Here is a 25252-nt window from a genome sequence, read left to right on the forward strand (position 1 = left end):
AGCTAGTGTTGTTGTGCAGACAGGAGCATCTCAGTCTAAGGACTATAGGAAATTGTACTTCATAGTTACTCCCTAGGACTTGCTAGAATAACTGGCTATGTAAATAGTGGAAAGATCCAGGGAAAGTATGGACTAGGAAACAGTACTTAAGTTTTTCCTTCCTATAAAATAATGTATTCCAACTATAACTGACTAGATAAATAGCAAGAGTTGTTGTACAGGCAGACAATGGGCATCTCAGTTTAAGGGAAGCATACTTCAAAGATGCATAAAGGCCAGCAGTGTGTAAGGACAAGAAACAAAGTGAGGTAGTGAGAGCATTTGTTTACTGTAGAGTTTACAGAAAGACTTAGGGCCTCCCAGTGCCCATATGAAAAATACTATGCTCTAAATACTGAAGCATGAATATATTTATATAATATGGTATTCACTGTAATGTTTTTGCTGGAGTATACTATAGTATTCACTGTAGTGTTTTTATGGGCTTTACTGTAGTATTCACTGTTGTGTTTTTGTGGACATGACTAGTATACTGTAGTAAAGTTTACTATAGTTGACCGACCGGCTCAATTTGGTCTTATGTTGCAAAATTTGAAGTGATGTTTTTAACCTTGGATAAAAGTAGAGACTCAATGCTAGAAAATGGTCTATCATACCCTGCAGTTGAGGAACAATGAGAAAGTTATTATGCTTTGAAAGTTGATGGCCCTTGAATGTTTTGGTACACCTACTGGAGAGCTCTTTGTCTGCACCCATCGTTCACACCCTCTTAAGCCTTAGCCCCACCCATCTCTTTAAGGATTCACATGTAAGGCCATGTACTAAACAACCCAAGATTTCAAGACTTAAGGCTGGTTTATACTATGGGTGTGTTCGTAAATTCAATCTGGTGTACCAGAGTGCGCTCTTGGCATTTGTAAACTCAGAGCATTGTCAGATTGTCCATTCGCAAATTCAGAGCTTTTCGCTCTAGGGGGCGTTTAGAGCGCACACTGAACACTCTGGCCGAGGAGTAGGGTTGAGCCGAGCGTTCTGACCTAACAACAGCAGTCAAGCACTCAAGGTAACTGGCTATCGTTGGCTAGCTACTTCCAGCCACAAATTAGAGAAGAGCTCACTGACCATTTTACTCCCCCTAGCAGAGCTGGTTAGGCTGTTTTTATGTTATCCAGAGCTTTGGTGACCATAACTGTGCTGCTGGCAACAATTTAATGACACTTTTTTGCCAATGTTTACTGACATCGGCCATATTCAACGGGGGTTGAGCGTTCGTAAATTCGTCAGTTATTCTGCGCTCTGGCACACTCAGACAAGTGCTCTGAAATCAGAGTAGACAGCAAGAGCGAATTTACCAGCTATGTCTATTGACAGTTGTCACAGTGACATCATGAAGATTCTATTGAAATGGTTACTTGCATAGTGGAGTCTTTTGTTTAGACATGTAGCTAGCTAAACAATGAACCATAACCTCAACTCATATCGTTACTACCCTGCATGAATCTGCAGGTAGCTAACCAACCAGTTACAATGTTAGCTAGCTAGCTAACATTAGACTATAACTAGCAATACAAATGGATCTGAGATACAAATAATATTACTAAAGTAACACACATTAGCCAGCTAGCTAACAGTAAGCTTTAAATAAACAACAAAATTAGAAATGTGTAATATATGAAAATGTGAAGTTGAAGTCGGAAGTATACATGCACTTAGATTGGAGTCATTAAAACTTGTTTTTCAACCACTCCACAAATGTCCACTTAAGCTTAGGGCTTACTTTTTCGAACATTCTGTTAATAATCGCGCAACATTTCAGTGCCCTGCTACTCATGCCAGGAATATAGTATATGTATATGATTAGTATGTGTGGATAGAAAACACTCAGACGTTTATAAAACTGGTTAAATCACGGCTGTGACTATAACAGAACGTGCGTTTCATCGAAAAGTGCAGGAAAATCTGAAAATGGAAAAATATATCCATGCGCGACTTCAACCGATTGATAAAGGTGAACCACAATAAATGCGGCCGAGGTTGCAATACCTACAGCTTCCACACGATGTCAACAGTCTTGTCATTTGCCTAGTCTTTGTTTTTTGGTCAAACGAACAAGAGACAGCCTTTTTCTTCAGGTCTCCGAACAGATATTTTGGTTGAGATTTACCCGGACATTATTTCCAGATGTACCCCTATAGAATATACTTCGTCTCGTGATTAATTTGATCGCTTATTAACGTTTACTAATACCTAAAGTTGCATTACAAAAGTATTTCGAAGTGTTTTGTGAAAGTTTATCGTCAACTTTTTTAATTTAAAAAAATGACGTTGCGTTATAAGACGCTATTTTTTTTCGTTTATCACACAGTCTTCATAAATCGATATCTAGGCTATATATGGACCGATTTAATCGAAAAAAAGACCCAATAGTGATTATGGGACATCTAGGTAATGAATGTTTTATATTTTATTTGTGCGGTTTGTGTAGCGCCGACTATGCTAATTATTTTGTTTACGTCCCCTGCGGGTCTTTTGGGGTGTTACATGCTATCAGATAATAGCTTCTCATGCTTTCGCCGAAAAGCATTTTAAAAATCTGACTTGTTGCCTGGATTCACAACGAGTGTAGCTTTAATTCAATACCCTGCATGTGTATTTTAATGAACGTTTGAGTTTTAACTAGTACTATTAGCATTTAGCGTAGCGCATTTGCATTTCCAGATGTCTAGATGGGACGCCTGCGTGTCAGGTAGGAGCAAGAGGTTAACAAACTATAGTTTTGGCAAGTCGGTTAGGACATCTACTTTGTGCAAGACAAGTAATTTTTCCAACAATTGTTTACAGACAGATTATTTCACTTATAATTCACTGTATCACAATTCCAGTGGGTCAGAAGTTTACATACACTAAGTTGACTGTGCCTTTAAACAGCTTGTAAAATTCCAGAATATGATGTCATGGCTTTAGAAGCTTCTGATAGGCCAATGGTTCTTAACCTTGTTGGAGGTACTGAACCTCACCAGTTTCATATGCGCATTCACCAAACCCTTCTTAATTGGAAAAAAAATTCAAATGCACAAAATGAACCGTGCATCAACATCACTGTGTTCAAAGAACAAAATCATCAAAACATGATTTTCACACAAAAACAAAAACATAATAATGAATATTTACTGCAAATCAGTGTGACTTCTGCTGTTTCCTTTCAGAGACCAGTTCAGAAATGCGCTGCTTTACCTTGGCAAGTGCCACTCTCATGTCATTTTCGCAAGAAAGTTCATTTTCGCAAGAAAGTTCATTTTCGCAAGAAAGTTCATTTTCGCAAGAAAGTTCATTTTCGCAAGAAAGTTCATTTTCTTCGCTTTTATGTCCAGCATCCTCGAAAAGGATTGCTCGCAAAGATATGTTGTAACAAACGGTATGAAAATCTCCAGAGCTTTCTTAGCAGTAACAGGGTACGTTACCATTTGTTGACACCAAAACGTTGAAAGCGTTGTTGTTCTGAAGAGTTGCTGTTGAACCTGGCTCTGCTGAATTTCAATGATTTCATCGAGGTATTCATCATTGACATCTGTTGTCTCAACACTAAACGTGAACGGCTGTCTCACCCATGCTGGATATGACTCTCTTGTAGGGAAGTATCCGTCGAGAGACTTTGCAAGCTCATCTAAGTGTGTGGCAATTGCTTGCTTCAGTTCAGCGGGTACAGAAATGTCTCCGATTCCAGATACATCTTCGATCTTACTTACACAGTCGTCCAGCAGGGGAAAGTTTGCGAAGTTATCGTTCTCTGTTCATCGTTTCCATAACGGTAGCTTTTTTTGAAAAGCCTTCAGGTTTTCCTCCGCTTCGATGATGTTGACTCCACCGCCCTGCATCTTTTGATTGAGATGATTGAGAGCTGCGTAGATATCAGCCATGTACGCTAAAATGAGAATGAACTCAGAATTTTTGAAGCAATCTGCATGACAATGTTGGTGCTCTTGCAAAAACAGGGCTAATTCCACACGCACAGCAAAAACACGATTCAGCACCTGTCCCCGGGATAACCACCGAACGTTAAAATGGTACAGAAGTACCTCGAATTCAGAGCCCATTTCTTTACACAGCTCACTGAAGATGCTGTGCCTCAGAGCACTAGTTCGCACATAGTTCACGCATTCCACTACAATTTTTAATACTTCTGCCAGTTTTGGAGGCAAGGTTTTTGTTGCCAACGCATGCCTGTGCAGAATACAATGCGTAACAATGATGTGTGGTGCATCGGCTTTCACTAGCGCACCAAAACCAGACTTTCTTCCCAGCATGACTGGAGCTCCGTCCGAACAAATTGCAGAAACCATATCCCATGAAAGATTGTTGTCTTTGAAGAAGTCATCCACAAGTTTCTTCACATCGGCTGCCTTAGTTGTTCGCACGATGCTGTGAGGATCGGTTTGTTGATGGGTACAAAGCCGAGAACAGGCAGATTAGCCTTTTCATCGAATCTGGCTCGCTTCACCTTGAATTCAGCGAGCGTTGTGTTCTTGTATTTTCCATCTCCATGCAGCTTAAGGAAGTGTTCTCTTAGTTTTGCCGGTGCTCAACTTGGCATTGCAAATCATGCAGTTAGGACGCTGACTCCCATCACGTTCCGTTATACATGTGAATCCATATTGTACATATTCGTCCGACCACTTACTTTTTTTGCTCAACATAAGTAAGTATGAAGGGATTCAAATATTAAGAAAGAAATCACAAGACGTACCATCACGACAGTCACAAGTCGACTACTGAGCGTACCAAATTCCCTGCAGCACAGATAGGCCAAGCGATGTAGCGTGATCACCTGCAGCCAACGATGGCCAAGCGAGGCGTGTCATCATGAATCATATGAGTCGGATGTGTGTCTTGACCTCCGCCGAACCCCTGAGACTGACTCACCGAACCCCTGGGGTTCGATCGAGGTTAAGAACCACTGTGATAGGCTAATTGACATAATTTGAGTCAATTGGAGGTGTACCTGTGGATGTATTCCAAGGCCCACCTTCAATCTCAGTGCCTCTTTGCTTGACATCATGGGAAAATCTAAAGAAATCAGCCAAGACCTAAAAAAAAAAATTGTAGACCTCCACAAGTCTGGTTCATTCTTGGGAGCAAGGAGGCCTACAAACCAGACTCAGTTACACCAGAATGGGCCAACATTCACCCAACTTATTGTGGGAAGCTTGTGGAAGGCTACCTGAAACGTTTGACCCAAGTTAAACAATTTAAAGGCAATTTTACCAAATACTTATTGAGTGTATGTAAACTTTTGTTTGTGAAAAACTGAGTTGAAATGTTTTTGGCTAAGGTGTATGTTAACTTCCGACTTCAACTGTAGCTAGCTAGACTATCTTACCTGTATACATGGATAGATACTTCTCCCTCTCTTTCACAGATGCCATGGTTGCCCTATATTTGAAGTAGTCCTGAGACAGGTGTTTTATACAATAGCCTTCTCTGTGTTCTCTTTATGACTACCTCTGCATATTTCCAATCAAACGACATAATTTTCTCCTTAGCTATCATACTCTAATTCCACCTGAGAGCAACACTTTCGCTTCTTACGGTTTTACTACGTGATATTGTTCAAAAAAGCTGCGTTAGAAAGAATTAAGCTACACAAACCTACCAGCTCATGTTGTAGACAGAAGCGCGCTACATGGCAGACAAATCCGAACTCATGTCTCGCCTTGTCCAGCCCTCTCATTATCTCAGCCAATCTTGACTGGCGGGAAGTTTCCTATATATTTTGGTGGCTGAACAAACTAGGCTCGTAATTTAACAATTGTATACATATCTACAGATGGCGTACAAGTTTGTTATTAAGTCACATGAAATTTCACATGTTCCAGAAGGTATTTCTGCCCCCCAAAAAATATTTTGATAAAACAAAAGTTTAGGTTCAAATGGCTCTCCTGTGAAGTGATGCGCGACATACGTCTAGTTTCCTGAAACGATTCGCAGTATAAATACTGTAGTATTACTTTAGTAAAAACTGTTGTAAATACAATAGTAATTAATTTAGTGTTTTTGCAGATATTACTGTAGTATTTACTATACTGTTTTTATTTTTATTTTTTGTATTGTTTTTTAAATTATCTTTAACATAGTGGGGGTATTATCCTTGGGGAAACCTGATGTAACCTCATTCCTTGGGGTCCAAGGATTGCTGCCCAGAGAATGTGCTGGTTTAAAAATCTTTTCTTCTCTCCTCAGAAAAGATCATAGATAATATTCTGACAGCCACAAAGAGCTATGGTCTGGAAGATGAGCTGGACAGGTATTTCACACCTCTAACTCGGCAACATCAGGGGGCATCTTGGGGCGTTTAAAGGGTCATGCCTGCTTCTCAAGACATTCAGAAACTAACCTGTATGCAAACTCTCGGCTTACTCAGAAATATTCTAGCCTGGTCCCAAATATGTTTTTGCTGATTTGCCCATTTTTGGTCATTGTCATGCCAAAACAACCATATAAGTTGGCTAGACAGCACAAAGAGATCTGGGACCAGGCAAGAAATATGTTCTACCAATCCCGAAAACATTGCTGATTTTCCAGTGTTCTGTCTTGTTAAGGGCTTGGTTCTTTCCACAACCATTATTTGCCGACCTTGATATCATCAACTAAGGAAATTGGGAATGTGTTTAATTTTCCACCTGGAATGTAGAACTCAGTCTTAACAGAGGTCACATTCTCTACTACATAATGCTGTCAGGGAACCTGATAGCAATTGCACAACTACACATGAATAAATCACTGCAGTACTTGTCATTTTCCTCTCTTCACAAACCTCACAGAAATTTTGTTTTTCTGTGTTCTTTTCCTGCTCTTCTAGTCTGAGTTGTAAAAAGTGCATAATCATGGGAAATGGTGCTATTCTGACCAACAAGTCTATGGGTGCAAGGATTGACGAGTACAATGTGATTGCAAGGTCAGTTTTAAAAGGCACATCACCTCCAGGGTTCTTAAATAATATTTTCTAGATTCCTTCAATCCTTTATCCTCGCCTCCTTCTCAAGAGCATTAGAGGAGAACATCCAAAGTTCTGACCTTCTCCAATATGTTTTGAGAAGGAGGCGAAGAGAGAGGATGCGAGGAATTAAGGAAAGACCAATTGAGTAAGAGCCAGTGATTGTGAGAACCATATGTTTATAGATTCCTAGTCCTAGTTGACCTGTGTGTGTTGCAGGTTGAACGAGGCCCCAGTGAGTGGCTATGAGAAAGATGTGGGCTCCCGGACCACTATGCGTATCACCTACCCAGAGGGAGCCATCCAGAAGACTGAACGCTACGAACAGGACTCCCTCTTCGTTCTCTCTGCCTTCAAAGCTCTCGACTTCAAATGGCTGCGGTCCATGATCTTTAAAGAGAGGCTGGTAAGTGGTAATCCAGCAAAGAGTGACCGTTCCTACAACGTTAGGTAAAGTTCCAATTGAATCCCAATTCATGGAGAAAATGTTAAAGCCATGTCATGAGAACATCAGGGTTGGGGTCAATTCCAATTTAATTTCCAATTCAATTCTGGAATTCAAGCAGGAAGTGGAGAATTTACTTGGAATTCAATTGTAGCAATCATATATTTTTTTTATTGGAATTGAAATTGTCATATTGTAAAAGAAAATCATCCCTGGAATGGAATTGGAATTCAGACTGCCTGATTTGGAATTGAATTGGAAAATAAAAATAATTTAAATGGAATTGTTATTTAGAATTTTTAAACTTGAGTTGTATTATAATTGGGCAAATTCCTGTTTCTGGAGTTAATGCATTTAGCATTGAAATTGAATGCAAACTATCTTTAAATCAGTTTTCATTGTGAAAATTATCTTCCCCAAACTTGAAACTCAGGCAGTGCTTATGTATGCCAGTTAAGCTCTTTACAACCCTTGTAAAGCAGATTAACGTGCTTAATTTTAAGAAGTTGTTTGGCTACTTTAGTTGGTATTCAATCTTTATCAAAACATATACAGTACCAGTCAAAAGTTTGGACACCTACTCATTCAAGGGTTTTTCTTTATTTTTACTATTTTCTACATTGTCGGGTGATTGTGGAGGCCAGGTCATCTGATGCAGCACTCCATCACTCTCCTACTTGGTAAATAGCCCTTACACAGCCTGGAGGTGTGTTGGGTCATTGTCTTGTTGAAAAACAAATAATAGTCGCACTAAGCGCAAACCAGATGGGATGGCATATCGCTGCAGAATGCTGTGGTAGCCATGCTGGTTAAGTGTGCCTTGAATTCTAAATAAATCACAGACAGTGTCACCAGCAAAGCACCCCCACACCATCACACCTCCTCTGTGCTTCACGGTGGGAACCACACATGCAGAGATTATCCGTTCGCCTACTCTGCATCTCACAAAGACACGGCGGTTGGAACCAGAAATCTCACATTTGGACTCATCAGACCAAAGGACAGTTTTCCACCGATCTAATGTTGATTGCTCGTGTTTCTCGGCCCAAGCAAGTCTCTTCTTCATATTTGTGTACTTTAGTAGTGGTGTTTTTAAGCAATTCTACCATGAAGGCTTGATTCACGCAGTCTCCTCTGAACAGTTGATGTTGGGATGAGTCTGTAACTTGAACTCTATGAAGCATGTATTTGAGCTGCAATTATTGAGCCTGGTAATTCTAATGAACGTATCCTCTGCAGCAGAGGTAACTCTGGGTCTTCTTTTAGTGTGGCGGTCCTCATGAGAGCCAGTTTCATCATAGTGCTTGATAGTTTTGCGACTGCACTTGAAGAAACGTTCAAAGTTCTTGACATTTTCACTATCCACTGAGTTTTTAAACTACAGTAGGGAGCGCGATATGGTTTAATGTGCCAATAATTGCCAGCATCTTAAAGCTAAAATTGGGATCATGTATACATTGCTAATGACCATAAACATTTTTTTAGGAATTTAGCGAACTTGGAATTTGTGGTAAGTGCATGCCAGCCGCCATCTTTATGCACCTCTGCTTTTGAACACTTATGGGAGATTCTGGAGCGGACCCTGAGACAGTGTTTTCCACCACCATCAAAAAAACACCAAATCATGGAATTTCTCAAAGAAGAATGGTGTCGCATTCCTCGAATAGAGTTCCAGACACTTGTAGAATCTATGTGAAGGTGCATTGAAGCTGTTTTGGCCCATGGTGGCCCAATGTCGTATTAATACACTTTATGTTGGTGTTTCATTATTTTGTCACTTACCTGTTTATACCCATCTTTACCACACTGTTTACCTCAATTGGATAATACTAGATAATAGTAGCCTTATAATCTGACTTTGGAACTCCGCACTTGTTGTGACTGGAGAATTCATATTTACTGTCATTATACCATTTGTACCATTATACCATACTGAATTGTATGAAGAATATGTATGTATTTTTTTGGGCCGCCTCATTCCAAACAATGTAAAAAACTAAATACATTTTTGGGATGGAGAACCGTTTCAGTGTAAGCTTAAATGACCAAAACAGATATACAAACATGTAGAAAAGATAATGTATCTAGATTTTTTTATCACCAGAATAAAAGCTAAACAGTCTGGGAGAAATGAAAGTTACCAAAACAATTAATTTAGCTGTATGTATTTTGTTATACGAACACATCCTTAGCCATGGCAAATGCATAAAATTGCAGGAAATGAGTGTTAAGACGGCAACATTTTCTCTCAGCTCCATGGCAGAATATGTAGAAACGCAGGAAATTTGCTTAAAACCTGTAACATTTTCTCTAAACCACCAAGATGGGAGCCTCTAAAATGTTCTCTAAAATTCAGCCACGGCTATTGGCCAACCACATCCATTGCCATGCCCCCTTCCACACCCACTAGCTAAGCCACTTTTTGATCCAGAAGAAACCCTGGAATACACTTTCAAGTTTGAGGGAGAGTTTATTTTCCTGGTACCACTCCACCAAGGCCCTCACTTCCTCCCTGTAGGCTGTCTCATCATTGTTGGTAATTAAGCCTACCACTGTTGTGTCATCTGCAAACTTGATGATTGAGTTGGAGATGTGCGTAACCATGCAGTCATGGGTGAACAGGGAGTACAGGAGGGGGCTGAGCACGCACCCATGTTGGGCTCCCTGTTCAGGATCAGTGTAGCGGTGGTGTTGTTGCCTACCTTCACCACCTGGGGTCAGCCTGTCAGGAAGTCCAGGACCTAGTTTCACAGGGCAGGTTTCAGACCCAGGGCCTCGAGCTTAGTGATTAGCTTGGAGGGCACTATGGTGTTGAAGGCTGAGCTGTAGTCGACGACATTCTTACATAGGTGTTACATAGGTGTTCCTCTTGTCCAGATGGGATAGAGCAGTTTGCAGTGCGATGGTGATTGCGTCATCTGTGGATCTGTTGGGGCAGTATGCCAATTGTAGTGTGTTTAGCGTGTCGGGTAAGGTAAGGTGGAGGTGATATGTTCCTAACTAGCCTCTCAAAGCATGATGACAGAAGTGAGTTCTACTGGGCGATAGTAATTTAGTTCAGTTAACTTCGCTTTCTTGGGTTCAGAAACAATGGTGGACATCTTGAAGCAAGTGGGGACACAGAATGGGATTGGGAGGTGTCATTGTCCTTGTGGAATTTCTCTGTCTTCATTTAAGAGGTATAACTCTAATAATAACCATACAGTACATTTTAATCCAAAGTTTTAGAGCAGCATTCCAATGTTGCTTTTTAGTATAGAGGGCTATGACATTTTAAGGTTGCTTTGTAGAGGGCTGTGACTGACATGGTTTTGGACTCTGAGAAGAAAAATGTCATGCTCTGGTTACAGTCACTATGGTCATTCCTTCATGGTTGAATGGGTGAACAGGGAGTACAGGAGGGGGCTGAGCACGCACCCATGTTGGGCTCCCTGTTCACCCAGCTGACAGGCTATAAGGAATAAGAACACATACAACACATTCCTACTTTCAAAATAACAGCATACCTTATTCTCCCTTCCTCTCTTCATTCTCCAATCTTTATAGAAGGATGGGTCAGAGTCAAATCCTATAGTATTTTATCTGATGTTGGCATAAATTGCATGGATATGGACATCTATAGGAGCTCCATAGACATACTCCCTCCTGTCCTTGTCGATGCTCTGATCACTTAGAGCAGGAGGTGGGTCAGGGTGTGTGGGGTTCAGAGGGTTGGGGGGCGGCAGGGCTGGAGGCTGACAGGCTATGGGATTCAGGGGTCTGATGCGCATCAGAGAGCAACAGTATCTCAGATCTGGGCTTACCTGGCCTGCCCAATGCCCATAGACAGACAGTGAATGGATGGATGGATGGATGGATGGATGGATGGATGGATGGATGGATGGATGGATGAATGATAGGCATATCACTGGGGTGGTCCTGTGAGTCTGGATCACTATTCACACAGTGACAGACAGGTGGGTATTTCTATTTATTGTTGGATCCCCTACTCTTCCTGGGGTGCAGACACATTAGGCATATCATACAATAAAATAAAACGGTATATCATATAACATAATTTCACAAATACATACAGTGCGTTCGGAAAGTATTCAAACCCATTGACTTTTTCAACATTTTGATAAATAACATCCTTATTGTAAAATGTATTAAATCGTTTTTTCCCCTCATCAATCTACACACAATATCCCATAATGACAAAGCGAAAAACAGGTTTTTAGAAATGTTTGCAAATGTATTAAGAAAAAATGTTTTAAATACCTTATTTACATAAGTATTCAGACCCTTTGCTATGAGACTTGAAATTTAGCTCAGGTGCATCCTGTTTCCATTGATCATCCTTGAGAAGTTTCTACAACTTGATTGGAGTCAAATCAAAATGTATTTGTCACATGCGCCGAATACAACATGTGTAGACCTTAACGTGAAATGCTTACTTACAAGCCCATATCCCACAGTGAAGTTCAAGAAAGAGTTTTAAAAATATTTACCAAATAGACTAAAGTAAAAAGTAACAATAAAATAACAATAACGAGGCTACATATAGGGGGTATCGGTACCGAGTCCATGTGTGTGGGTACAGGTTAGATGAGGTAATTTGGACATATAGGTAGGGGTGAAGTGACTATGCATAGATAATAAACAGTGAGTAGCAGCAGTGTAAAAAACAAATGGGAGTGGTGTCAATGTAAATAGTCCAGTGGCCATTTCTATATTTAGTCTTATGGTTTGGGGGTAGAAGCTGTTAAAAGGTGCTATACTCCTCAATGCCATTGGATGAATCCCGGAACATATTCCAGTCTGTACTAGCAAAACAGTCCTATAGCGTAGCATTCCCGTCATCTGACCACTTCAAATTTAGCGAGTCACTGGTACTTCCTGCTTTAGTTTTTGCTTTTAAGCAGGAATCAGGAGGATATAATTATGGTCAGATTTGCCAAATGGAGGGCGAGGAAGAGCTTTGTATGAATCTCTGTGTTTGGAGTAAAGGTGGTCTAGAGTTTTTTTCTACCAGCATGTTTTTTCTACCAGCATTCTACCAGCATGTGACATGCTGGTAGAAATGAGGTAAAACGGTTTTAAGTTTGCCTTCATTAAAGTCCCCGGCCACTAGGAGCGCCGCTTCAGGATGAGCATTTTCTTGTTTGCTTATGGCCTTATAGAGTTGGTTGAGTGCGGTCTTAGTGCCAGCATCAGTTTTTGGAGGTAAATAGATACAGTAGTTATGAATAATATAGATGAGAACTCTCTTGGTAGATAGTGTGGACTACAGCTTATCATAAGGTACTCTATCTCAGGCGAGCAATACCTCGAGACTTCTTTAATATTAGAGATCGCACACCAGCTGTTATTGACAAATAGACACACACCCCCACCCCTCGTCTTACCAGACGTAGCATCTCTGTTCTGCCGGTGCATGGAAAATCCCGCCAGCTCCATTTTATCTGTGTCGTTTTTCACCGATTGTTTTAATGTCCTGTTGGTAGGATTATCTTGATCGTAGTTCGTCGGTTTTATCTTCCAATGATTGCACGTTGGCCAATAGAACGGATGGCAGTGGGAGTTTACTCGCTCGCCTACGGATTCTCCCCCTTTTTCTCTGTATTTTCTTCACTGAAATGACGGGGATTTCAGTCTGTTCCCGGGAAAGCACTATATCCTTCGCATCAGGCTTGTCGGACTCATTAAAGGAAAAAGCTTCTTCCAGGTCGAGGTGAGTAGTCGCTGTTCTGATGTCCAGAAGTCATTTTCTGTCATAAAAGACGGTGGCAGCAACATTATGTCCAAATAAGTAAAGAAATATGTGACAAACAACGCAAAAAACTAACAAAATAGCACAGTTGGTTAGGAGCACGTAAAACGTCAGCCATCTTTTTGTTCTGACTGTAATTAGAGCGATGTTGATTGCTTTTGCCGATCACTCATCATCTTCAACCATCAGTGAGTCGATGGCTTGAACAGTCTTGCTGGAAATAGAATACAATGTAAAAATGTGCAGCGTACAGTAAAGACCAGCAGTTGATTTATTTAAGCATTATTTTTGGTCAACTAACTATTTCAGCACCGTTTCATGCTGCTTTGAGACAAGCTTGGGGACTGGTCTTGATAAATCAATTATGTTTTTATTTTCACAGAATCTCAGTTTGGGTATTGGTTGGCCTACAATTAGGGTGTGGAAATGTTAGGATTATTTTGCTCTTAGTAGCCTTCTCCTGACCGGTCATGTTGTACAGCGACATATTTTCCTAATGGAAACTCTGAGGGTTTAGTTTATCATTTTTCTTGGAATAGAAACAACATATTATGAATCAAATTAAGCTACATTTATTAAAATCAATTCCATATACTATGTTCTTACAAAAAAAGTGTTTAAATTCTCTAGTACAGCCAATATTAAAAACTGTCAAATGCTTCTCAAAGATGCCCTCTGGTGGTCAAATTAGCACTAACTATCATTAATTGCAACAATGGCTGACACTTAAATAACGTGCCATAGAATTATGCGACAGTCCGCAAGCTGTGCTGCAGTAACGACGCAACTTTTAAAAGAAGAACCGCTGTATAAGCACGAATGTTCCAAAATGCAATAATTTAGTGGGAAAACACTATTCTCAAAAGTAATCGCAAATGCAATTATGCATATAATGCTTAATTATTATGCTCTACACCAGTTGTAAAGCAGATGAATGTGCTTAAAATCTTAAGTTATTTGGCCACTTTAGTTGTGATATAGAACTTAGCAAAACATATAGGCATATATACGAGTGCGAGTATGATTTGAATTCGCAGCAAAAAGGCATGCGCTGTTTCTTGCCTTAAGCTGGGCATCATACACAAGTGATAATATATCATTCACAAGTTATAGGCTAATATTGTCACCCATTAGACTATTCTTGATTTAATATTGTCTTTACATATACAAAAAAATGTGTTGCCTTTTCATGAAGGCTTAGGTATCGCACAATTATATAACTAACACCGCAATACAGCCTATGAAGTAGTGGCCTTCACTAAAGACATTCATTTCAAAATGTATTTATCCCAAGTACTTATGCAAAGCATTTATAGAGCAAGTTGTGGTTGTATGTCCTCAGTTCAGACAAGATGGCGCGGCAACTTTGCAGTATTTCGCTTTATTGGTGTTATGACTTACATTATTTGCTCAGAAAGTTTCTAGTATCATTTCCTACAACCGAAAAATAACTTTTGAACATTTGATCGGCGGTCACACATCGGCGGAAATTTGACGAGAAATGACCTCCCTAACCTGGATCTTTTGTTTGGATTTCCCGAGGCAGCCTCATTCATCCCAGACGCTCCACCAGAGGGAGGAGTTCTAGTCAGGCTGCGAGCAAACCATCCACCGCTACCGAGTATATTACTCTCTAAAACATTCAGCCCCCTGGACAATAAAGTAGATGAGCTCAGGGCTAGGATCACCTTTCAGTGAGACATAAGGGACTGTAACATGCTCTGTTTTACGGAATCAAGGCTCTCTCCGTATATATTGTCCCCATCCATACAGCCAACAAAGTTGAAAGGAAGAAAGAACTCTTTGGAAAAAACTAAGGTGGGAGGTATGTCTCATGATTAACATCTCATGGTGTGATTGTGGTAAAGTACAGGAATTCAAGTCCTTTTGTTCTCCCAATCTGGAATAACTCACCATCAAATGCAGACAGCATTAAGTCCCAAGATCATTTTCTTTGGCTATTGTCACTGCTCTGTATATTTCTCCCCCAAGCCGACACCGCAATGGCTCATAAGGCACTACACTGGACTTTGTGCAAACTGGAAACTACATATCCTGAGGCTGCATTTATTGTAGCTGGGGTCTTTAATGAAGGAAATCTGAGGCAAACGCTCCCGAAAATCTACCAACACATCTCCCGTGCTACACATTGTTACTCTCCCTTCTGGGAAGGCTACAAGACCCTTGCCTGCTCCACCCTTCGGGAAATCAGATCACACCTTCACCTTACCCGACTTCCTTGACCAACTACAATTTGTATACCGACCCAACAGATACACAGATAGGGCTGTTACGGTGACCATATTACAGCCACACCAGCAGTCACTAGTCATGACCTCAGTAAAATTCCACAGGATCGTTTAGTCACCGTAACGAGGCTTCTCCTAACTCTGATGCTCCTGATGGTCATTAGTAGCCTACCAAGCTTGCTAACTGCCTGGTACTCAGCACTCTATTGTCCCTCGAACCACTCTGACATCAATGCAAATGCGATCAAAAATCAAATCATGTTGAGCAACATTTCTATAGCCTATGCAATTACGTGAGAAAGCCGTTTTGATGGCCTCTATTAAAAAGAGGAGGACCCCATCAGCTTTCTATAGGCTAGGCATACTTTCTTGATACTAAACACTTTGCTTCTCTTTACAACAGTAGTATAGCCTACCTGGCTGTCATGAACATTAACCACGGGAAAAGTGTCCTCCATTCGCTACTTGCATAGATTACTTTTTTTCCCCCTGTCCCTGTTTCGAGACAGCTGCGGGATAATGATCCATTCTAAATCAAAACAAATTTCACACATATATTATTTACAAAAGGAAACACAGATGATACACAGCCTGTGCTGTGAGGTGTTCTTTACTTGCTTTTTATAAACTCCTAGCCCATAAAAGGAACCCCACGTGACTAAACCGGTCTGAGGTTATCTGGAACACCTCTGTGAAGTATATACAGCATGCTTAGTGCAGTAGAGTGGCCTCCCCAGAGAAAAATAAGCCCTGATTTCCTGGACCTCCTCCCACCACAGTAGGCTAGGTTACGACCTGTAACCTTTGGGCTCTCCTCCCTGCCCATCAGACCTAGCTTGGGACCTTGCTACAGGACCTGGAACTCTGTCTGTGTGACTGACCTGTGACAGGTTCTACATAAAAAAGCATTGGGTATATTCTGTTGATTAATGGCATGTTGAATCTGAACAAGACCATGGACAATATACTTCATCATAAATCAAATAAAGGCAATACTCAATAGTAGGTGTCATCTTCCATCACTTTTCACCCTCTGAACAATCAGGTGAAACCTGAGACCATATGTTTTTTGTTTACCTAAGGGAGGGGGGACTGTGTCCCTGGGCCTGGCTTTATGTGTCCCTTGCTGTGATGTTGTTGCCCCATCAGAATCAGAAAGGCCCTTTATTCAGAACTGGTCTGACAGAGAGGTGAGTTGTGTCTGGGCTTGTCCTGGGCACACAGCCAAACCACCTCAAAGCCACTTGGCCATATTTTAGTCACTCTTTATTTGAAAATATCAAAGGAAGCACTCTGGTTTATTTGTACAGGTGACGTGTGTTAAAATTCACTGACCAACTGCTAAGCATCAGCTCTCACTTTGCCAGTTTCTCCGCTGAAGAGAAGAATGAATGACTAATCATCAGGCAGAAGAACATGAGAAGCAGACCTTGGTTCAAATATGAAACTGAAATCATTTCAAATACATCGTCTGTGTTTGATTTTGTTGGCTGACTTAATGATTCAATAGAATAGTCCCAAAATGTCAAATCTTGCCCATCTGGCATTCCAAGCAGGCTAAAGTAAAAGCTCAAAGTATTTGAAATGATTTAAATTAGTATTTGAACCCAGGTCTGATGAGAAGAGATGTTGAGGTGCTCTGGGCTGGCTGAGCTCCCTTGTAATTGATGGTCAGGTCTAAAAGCTGGATGACTTGTGCTGTTAGAGACCACCAACAGAGAGACATCACATTGTCATAGCAAGTGGTAAATGTTTTACTGACGTCTTCATTTGTTTTTATCATTTTTAATGCTATTACTCAAACTAACCTTTCTTCCACTTTCTCTCTCTCTCTCTCTCTCTCTCTCTCTCTCTCTCTCTCTCTCTCTCTCTCTCTCTCTCTCCCTCTCTCCCCCTCCCTCTCTCTTTCTCTCTCTCTCACTCTCTCTCACGTAGCATAGTACAGATGGGTTCTGGAAGTCTGTGGCCCATCATGTCCCCAGGGAGCCCAGTGAGATGAGGATCCTCAACCCTTACTTCATCCAGGAGGCTGCCTTCAGGTTCATTGGCCTGCCACACAACAAGGGACAGATGGGGAGAGGGGTGAGAGACTGGGAAACTAACTGATCGAAACATAATGCCATCAACTGCAATAATCAGGCCCTGGTTTTATACAGCTAACAACTAGTCATTTACATAAATAGCTTGCAGAATATGTGTTACCAGGATACTCAAGGTAGTTCAATTACATTCGAAGAAATGAAATATAAAGAAAAAAACCCTCAGCTGTTTCACACATAAGCATGCGTTAATTGCTGGGCTGGGCTGCACTGGTTCATGTTCTCTCCTTGTCTGTGTGTCTGCTCCTATCAGGACAGGTCAGCCCTGACACACAGCAGACCAGGTCAGCTCTAACATACTACCCTAACACACTGTAGACACACAGCTGACCCTCCAGGTGCCGATACTAGTAGCTTTTAGTAACATCCTCGTAATGTCTACACCTAGTAGACCTGGGATGGAGATGTGGAGGCTAGAGTTGGTTGGCCATTCTTATCAATCAGTAGCTTTGCCATAGCGTCTAAAGAAGATGCGCTTCCCTGTTGCAACATCCACACCTATATAGGCATGGCTCCGAGCCATGGAGGGAGCAAGGACTGTAGGCCTCGATTCGTCAAAGGCATGGACTACAAGGCGCCAAAACCGTTCCACTGGGATGCTGGCCCATGTTGACTCCAATGCCTACAACAGTTGTGTCTAATTTGGCTGGATGTCCTTTGGGTGGTGGACCATTCTTGATACACACGGGAAACTGGTGAGCGTGAAAAACTCAGCAGCTTTGCAGTTCTTGACACACTCAAACTGGTGTGCCTGGTACCTACTACAATACCCCGTTCAAAGGCACTTAAATATTTTGTCTTGCCCATTCACCCTCTGAATGGCACACATGTACAATGATGTCTCAATTTTCTCAAGGCTTACACATCCTTCTTTAACCTGTTTCCTCCCCTTCATCTACACTGAAATGGATTTAACATGTGACATCAATACGTTTTCATCTAGATTCAACTGGTCAGTCTGCAATGGAAAGAGCAGGTGGTCCTAATCTTTTGTACACTCAGTGTATATTTTGGTCTATATGATGGTGTGTATAGACATTGTGTACAGTATGTGAATAGAAAAGGTGTGTAGAGCAGTAGTAATATAGGATGAGCCCTGACAAGAATACAGTATATATACATATGAAGTGGTTAAATCAGTATGTAAATGTAACAATTGCTTAACACTATGGGCTACTGTATGTTTAAGCTTAAACTGTATATTGGACCAGTTAGGTCCGCTACTGGAGCAGTAGGGAGAAATGAAAACCACACGACTGAGTAATTTAGGGAAAGGATGCCGTCTTGTGTTTTGTAAATAAAAAATACTTACAAAAAATGTATCACCTTGAGTAAATATTGATATTTGTGCAATGAGCTCAATATGAATTAAACACATCAATAGTACAATAAACTTAGATATCGGCCATATATCCTGCCTATAGTTTACTAGGGTCCACCCAACTCTATCTTAATCTGAGGATCTCTCAGATTTCAATGTTCAAAATTCAATAGCAATACAATAACATGAATGCACAGAAAAACACAAACCAATTCACAAATACTGACTTAAACGACCATGAGATGGAATCAAATGTGAGTGACTGTGCCTATCAATAAACACTGTAAGATGTTTAAGTGTAGCATGTGCTTATCACAATCCCACTGCAATTTATGATGCAATGATGTCTTGCAAGAAAAATCCTACCACACCGTAGTATGGCAGTGCAAAATCAGTGATCTCCAAGGAAAATACATATTTGCATGCAAATCTTCTTATGTCTGGTCTATTCAAAAAGTGGTCAGATGAAGCAGATGCCAAACTACAGGACTGTTTTGCTATCAGAGACTGGAACATGTTTCGGGATTCACTGGCTTTATCAATAAGTACATCGAGGACGTCGTCCCCACAGTGACTGTACGTACATACCCCAACCAGAAGCCATGGATTACAGGCAACATTCGCACTGAGCTAAAGGGTAGACCTGCCGCTTTCAAGGTGCGGGACTCTAACCCGGAAGCTTACAAGAAATCCCGCTATGCCCTACGACGAACCATCAAACAGGCAAAGCGTCAATACAGGGCTAAGATTGAATCATATTACACCGGCTCCAATGCTCGTCGGATGTGGCAGGGCTTACAAACTTACAGACTACAAAGGGAAGCACAGCCGCGAGCTGCCCAGTAACACGAGCCTACCAGACGAGCTAAATCACTTCTATGCTCGCTTCGAGGCAAGCAACACTGAGGCATGCATGAGAGCATCAGCTGTTCCGGACGACTGTGTGATCACGCTCGCCGTAGCTGACGTGAGTGAGACCGTGAAACAGGTTAACATACACAAGGCTGTGGGGCCAGACGGATTACCATGACATGTGGTCCGGGCATGTGCTGACCAACTGGCAGGTATCTTCACTGACATTTTCAACATGTCCTTGATTGAGTCTGTAATACCAACATGTTTCAAGCAGACCACCATAGTCCCTGTGCCCAAGAACACAAAGGCAACCTGCCTAAATTACTTCAGATCCGTAGCACTCACGTCCGTAGCCATGAAGTACTTTGAAAGGCTTTTAATGTGTCACGCCCTGACCATAGAAAGCTTTTCATTCTCTATGTTGGTTAGGTCGGGGTGTGACTAGGGTGGGTCATCTCGGTGATTTTTATTTCTATGTTTGCCTGGTATGGTGGAATTCTACGCACGCTGCGCCTTGTCCAATCATTATGACAAACGTGACATAATGGCTCAACACCATTATCCCAGAAACCCTAGACCCACTCCAATTTGCATACCTCTCAAACAGATCCACAGATGATGCAATCTCTATTGCACTCCACACTGCCCTTTCCCACCTGGACAAAAGGAACACCTATGTGAGAATGCTATTCATTGACTACAGCTCAGCATTCAATACCATAGTACCCTCAAAAGCTCATCACTAAGCTAAGCAACCTGGGACTAAACCTATCCCTCAACGTAACCAAGACTAAGGAGATGATTGTGGACTACAGGAAAAGGAGCACCGAGCATGCCCCCATTCTCATCGACAGGGCTGTAGTGGAGCAGGGTGAGAGCTTCAAGTTCCTTGGTGTCCACATCAACAACAAACTAGAATGATCCAAACACACCAAGAGAGTCGTGAAGAGGGCATGACAAAGCCTATTCCCCCTCGGGAATCTAAAATGATTTGGCATGGGTCCTGAGTTCCTCAAAAGGTTCTACAGCTGCACCATCGAGAGCATTGCATCATTGCCTGGTACGGCAATATCTCGGCCTCCGACCGCAAGGCATAGTCACTTTAACTATACATTCATGTACATACTACCTCAATTGGCCCGACCAAACAGTGCTCCTGCACATTGGCTAACCGGGCTATCTGCATTGTGTCCCACCACCTGCTAACCCCTCTTTTTACTCTACTGTTACTCTCTCTTCATCATATATGCATAGTCACTTTAACCATACCTACATACCGTACATACTACCTCAATAAGCCTGACTAACCGGTGTCTATCTATAGCCTTGCTACTGTTATTTTCAAATGTCTTTTTATTGTTGTATTTCTTTACTTACTTACTTACTTACACACACACATACCTTTTTTCGCACTATTGGTTAGAGCCTGTAAGTAAGCATTGCACTGACAAATAAACTTTGATTTGATTTGATATCCTGCTCGCCATCCTTGGTGGAACTAAATACTAAAAAAACTGACCTGTTTTACAAACAGGATCACACCACATATATATACCATGAGTACCTTTCAAAAACCATTAAATCAGTGCTTAGCTTCATTCTCTTACAGGAAAAAGAAAAGAAAACTTAGTCAAAATTCTTTACAACTACAGCACCAGGCTCATGTGGACTGAACAATAGACTAGCCCGAGCTAATTAAAAGTACTAGTGCTTACACCTACACGTAATTTCTTATAAAGTAATCTATGACATAAGTGTACGAAAATGGATTAAGATACTAGTTCACATACTAGTTCACATCACACTAGATACTAGTTCACATCACATTTTATAACAGTATGAAAACTAAAATAGTTCACCATGTATGATTACATGATCACTAGTGTTTTCAATTTCAAATTTTATTTCAATTGATCGATGGCTGAGCTATCCTAAATGTTAACGGCTTGTGCGTATGCTTGGTTCAGTATGAATGCGCACAAAATGCTAGCAATAGCTTAGCTAGCCTAATCGCTAGCAGCTCGTTTTCCTTCTGAAAACTCACCAAATCCTGGTGTCAATCTTTCCCTCAATCCCTTCACAGCACGTTTGTATAGATAAGTGAGTGTTAATGTGTTTTATTTTACCTTTATTTAACTAGGCAAGTCAGTTAAGAATACATTGTTTTTTTCCAATGACAGCCTAGGAACAGTGGGTTAACTGCCTTGTTCAGGCACAGAACGACAGATTTTTACCATGTCAGCTCTGGGATTTGATGTTGCAACCGTTCAGTTACTAGTCCAATGCTCTAACCACTGGGCTACCTACCGCCCCGATCCAGTTTGCTCTTTTTAGTTCAGTTTTATACAACTTCTCAAAGATTTGAAACTTTGTTTTTCTTCCATGGAATGGCGGTAGCTCTTCATGTTCTAGCTCTTTTTTCAGCATGTTGGTGCCGAATGGTGTATAACGTGAGGTTAGGAGAGGGACAAAGAGAATATTGAGTTTTGATTGGCTCAAAATAAACTGCTCGTCATGCAGCTTCTGACAGCTGATTTTTAGTAGCTGTCAACTTAAACATAGCAATATAGTATGATATGATTGGTTACTGGAATTTCACTAGTAACAATAAGTATTCAACATTAGTTGACATGCGTTACATAAACATTATTAAAGTGACCAGTGTTCAATGACTATGTACAGTTGAAGTCAGAAGTTTATATACACCTTGATAAGGAATAACTTCTCAGTTGTTCACAATTCATGACATTTAATCCTAGTAAAAATTCCCTGTCTTAGGTCAGTTAGGGTCACCACTCTATTTTAAGAATGTGAAATGTCAGAATAATAGTGGAGATAATTATTTATTTCAGCTTTTATTTCTTTCATCACATTCCCAGTGGGTCAGAAGTTTACATACACTCAATTATTATTTGGTAACATTGCCTTTAAATGGTTTAACATGGGTCAAACGTTTCGAGTATCCTTCCACAAGCTTCCCACAATAAGTAGGGTGAATTTTGGCCCATTCCTCCTGACAGAGCTGGTGTAACTGAGTCAGGTTTGTTGGCCTCCTTGCTCGCACACGCTTTTCAGGTTCTGCCCACAAATGTTCTATTGGATTGAGGTAAGGGCTTTGTGATGGCCACTCCAATAACTTGACTTTGTTGTCCTTAAGCCATTTTGCCACAACTTTGCTCATTGGGGTCATTGTCCATTTGGAAGATCCATTTGCGACCATGCTTTAACTTCCTGACTGATGTCTTGAGATGTTGCTTCAATATATCCACATAATTTTCCTGCCTCATGATGCCATTTATTTTGTGAAGTGCACCAGTTTCTTGTGCAGCAAAGCACCCCCACAACATGATGCTGCCACCCCCGTGCTTCACGGTTGGGATAGTGTTCTTCAGCTTGCAAGCCTCCCCTTTTTCCTCCAAATATAACGATGGTCATTATGACCAAACAGTTCTATTTTTGTTTCATCAGACCAGAGGACATTTTTCCAAAAAGTATGATCTTTGTTCCCATGTGCAGTTGCAAACCGTAGTCTGGCTTTTTTATGGCGGTTTTGGAGCAATGACTTCTTCCTTGCTGAGCGGCCATTCAGGTTATGTCGATATAGGACTTGTTTCACTGTGGATATAGAAACTTTTGTACCTGTTTCCTCCAGCATCTTCACAAGGTCCTTTGCTGTTGTTCTGGGATTGATTTGCACTTTTTGCACCAAAGTACGTTCATCTCTAGGAGACAGAACGCGTCTCCTTCCTGAGCGGTATGACGGCTGCGTGGTCCCATGGTGTTTATACTTGCCTACTATTGTTTGTTCAGATTGTTTGTGCAGAGGAACGTGGTACCTTCAGGCGTTTGGCGTTTGGTCTTGTGGAGGTCTACAATTTTTTTTCTGAGATTTTGGCATATTTTTTTTGATGTTTCCCATGTTGTCGAGTTTTAAGGTAAGCCTTGAAATACATCCACAGGTTCACCTCCAATTGACTCAAATTATGTCAATTAGCCTATCAGAAGCTTCTAAAGCCATGACATCATTTTTGGGAATTTTCAAGCTGTTTAAAGGCACAGTCAACTTAGTGTATGTGAACTTCTGACCCACTGGAATTGTGATACAGTGAATTATAAGTGAAATAATCTGGCTGTAAATAATTGTTGGAAACATATCTTGTGTTATGCACAAAGTACAGTAGATGTCCTAACCAACTTGATTAACAAGAAATCTGTGGAGTGGTAGACAAACAAGTTTGAATGACTCCAACCTAAGTGTAGGTAAACTTCCGACTTCAACTGTACATAGGGCATCAGTCTCTAAAGTGCAGGGTAGTGTACCGGGTGGTAGCCGGCTAGTAACAATGACCAAAGTTCAGGGCAGGTTACTGGGCGGAGGCCGGTAAGTGGTGACTATTTAACACTCTGATGGCCTGGAGATAGAAGCTGATTTTCAGTCTCTTGGTCCCAGCTTTGATGCACCTTGAATTGTCTGCCTTCTAGATGGTAGTGGGGTGAACAGTTAGTGTCTCGGCTGGCTGAGGTCTTTGATGATCTTATTGGCCTTCCTGTGACACCAGGTGCTGCAGATGACCTTAAGGGCAGACAGCGTGCCCCGGTGATGCGTTGGGCTGACCGCACCACCCTCTGGAGAGCCCATGTGTTTCAGAAGGTGCAGTTGCCGTATCAGGCATTGATACAGCCCAACAGGATGCTCTCAATGGTACATCTTTAGAAGTTTGTGAGGGTCTTAGAGGCCAAGCCAAATTCCTTCAGTCTCCTGAGCTTGAAGAGGTGCTATTGCACCTTATTCACCACACTTTCTGTATGGATGGACCATTTCAGGTTGTCACTGATGTGCACGCCGAGGAACTTGAAGCTTTTCACCCTCTCCGCTGCGGCCCTGTGGATGTGGACGTGCTCTCTCTGCTGTCTCCTGAAGTCCGCCAGTGCCCTCCCCTTCTCCCTGTAGCCTGTCTCGTTGTTGTTGGTATCCAGGACTACAGCTGTCATCTGCAAACTTGATGCTTGAGCTGGAGACATGCTTGGCCACACAGTCATGGGTAAACAATAGAGTACAGGAGGGGGCTGAGCATGCACCTTACACCTCCGATTTTATTTTTCCCTGAGAGTTCTTTCTTACTGTTCAAGGAATGTTACGGAGAACCCACCTGGCTGTATGGATGGGGACAGCATATCCGGAGAGAGCCATGATTCCGTGAAACAGATGATGTTACTGTCCCTGATGTCTCTCTGGAAGGAGATCCTCGTCCTGAGCTTGTCTACTTTATTGTCCATGGACTAAACCTTAGTGAGTAATATACTTGGAGGCAGTGGATGGTTTGCAAATTAAAGCCCAGTCCGTATTCCTCTTCTGCTTTGAGGGCGTCTTGGAGCAGCCCATGTGATGAGTGGAAATGTTTTGGGGGATACGAACAAAGGAGCCAGTTCAGGAAAATCAAATTTATGGTTGAAATTATGGTGAGTGACCGGGAAATCTAATATCCAAAAGTTATTTTTGGCTGTAGGTAATAATGCAAGAAATGTTCTGAGCAAATAAT

General features: G+C 41.4%; 1 protein-coding gene across 10 annotated transcripts in view; it reads left to right on the top strand.

Annotated features, from left to right (window-relative positions):
• LOC115145200 (CMP-N-acetylneuraminate-beta-1,4-galactoside alpha-2,3-sialyltransferase-like) overlaps positions 1 to 25252 on the top strand; it is a 103501-nt gene that overhangs the window by 62164 nt on the left and 16085 nt on the right. For all 10 annotated transcript variants that reach the window (XR_003865935.2, XR_003865934.1, XR_003865936.1 and 7 more), the window contains exons 6-9: positions 6238 to 6301; positions 6857 to 6952; positions 7211 to 7397; positions 17373 to 17519. Coding sequence is in view for 6 of the 10 variants with exons in the window: in XM_029686561.2 (XP_029542421.1) it covers positions 6238 to 6301; positions 6857 to 6952; positions 7211 to 7397; positions 17373 to 17519 (494 nt within the window). In the remaining 4 variants the exon portion in view is untranslated. The remainder of the gene's footprint in view (positions 1 to 6237; positions 6302 to 6856; positions 6953 to 7210; positions 7398 to 17372; positions 17520 to 25252) is intronic.

Source organism: Oncorhynchus nerka, linkage group LG17 (genome assembly GCF_034236695.1).
Source record: "Oncorhynchus nerka isolate Pitt River linkage group LG17, Oner_Uvic_2.0, whole genome shotgun sequence".
Taxonomy (NCBI): Eukaryota; Metazoa; Chordata; class Actinopteri; order Salmoniformes; family Salmonidae; genus Oncorhynchus; species Oncorhynchus nerka.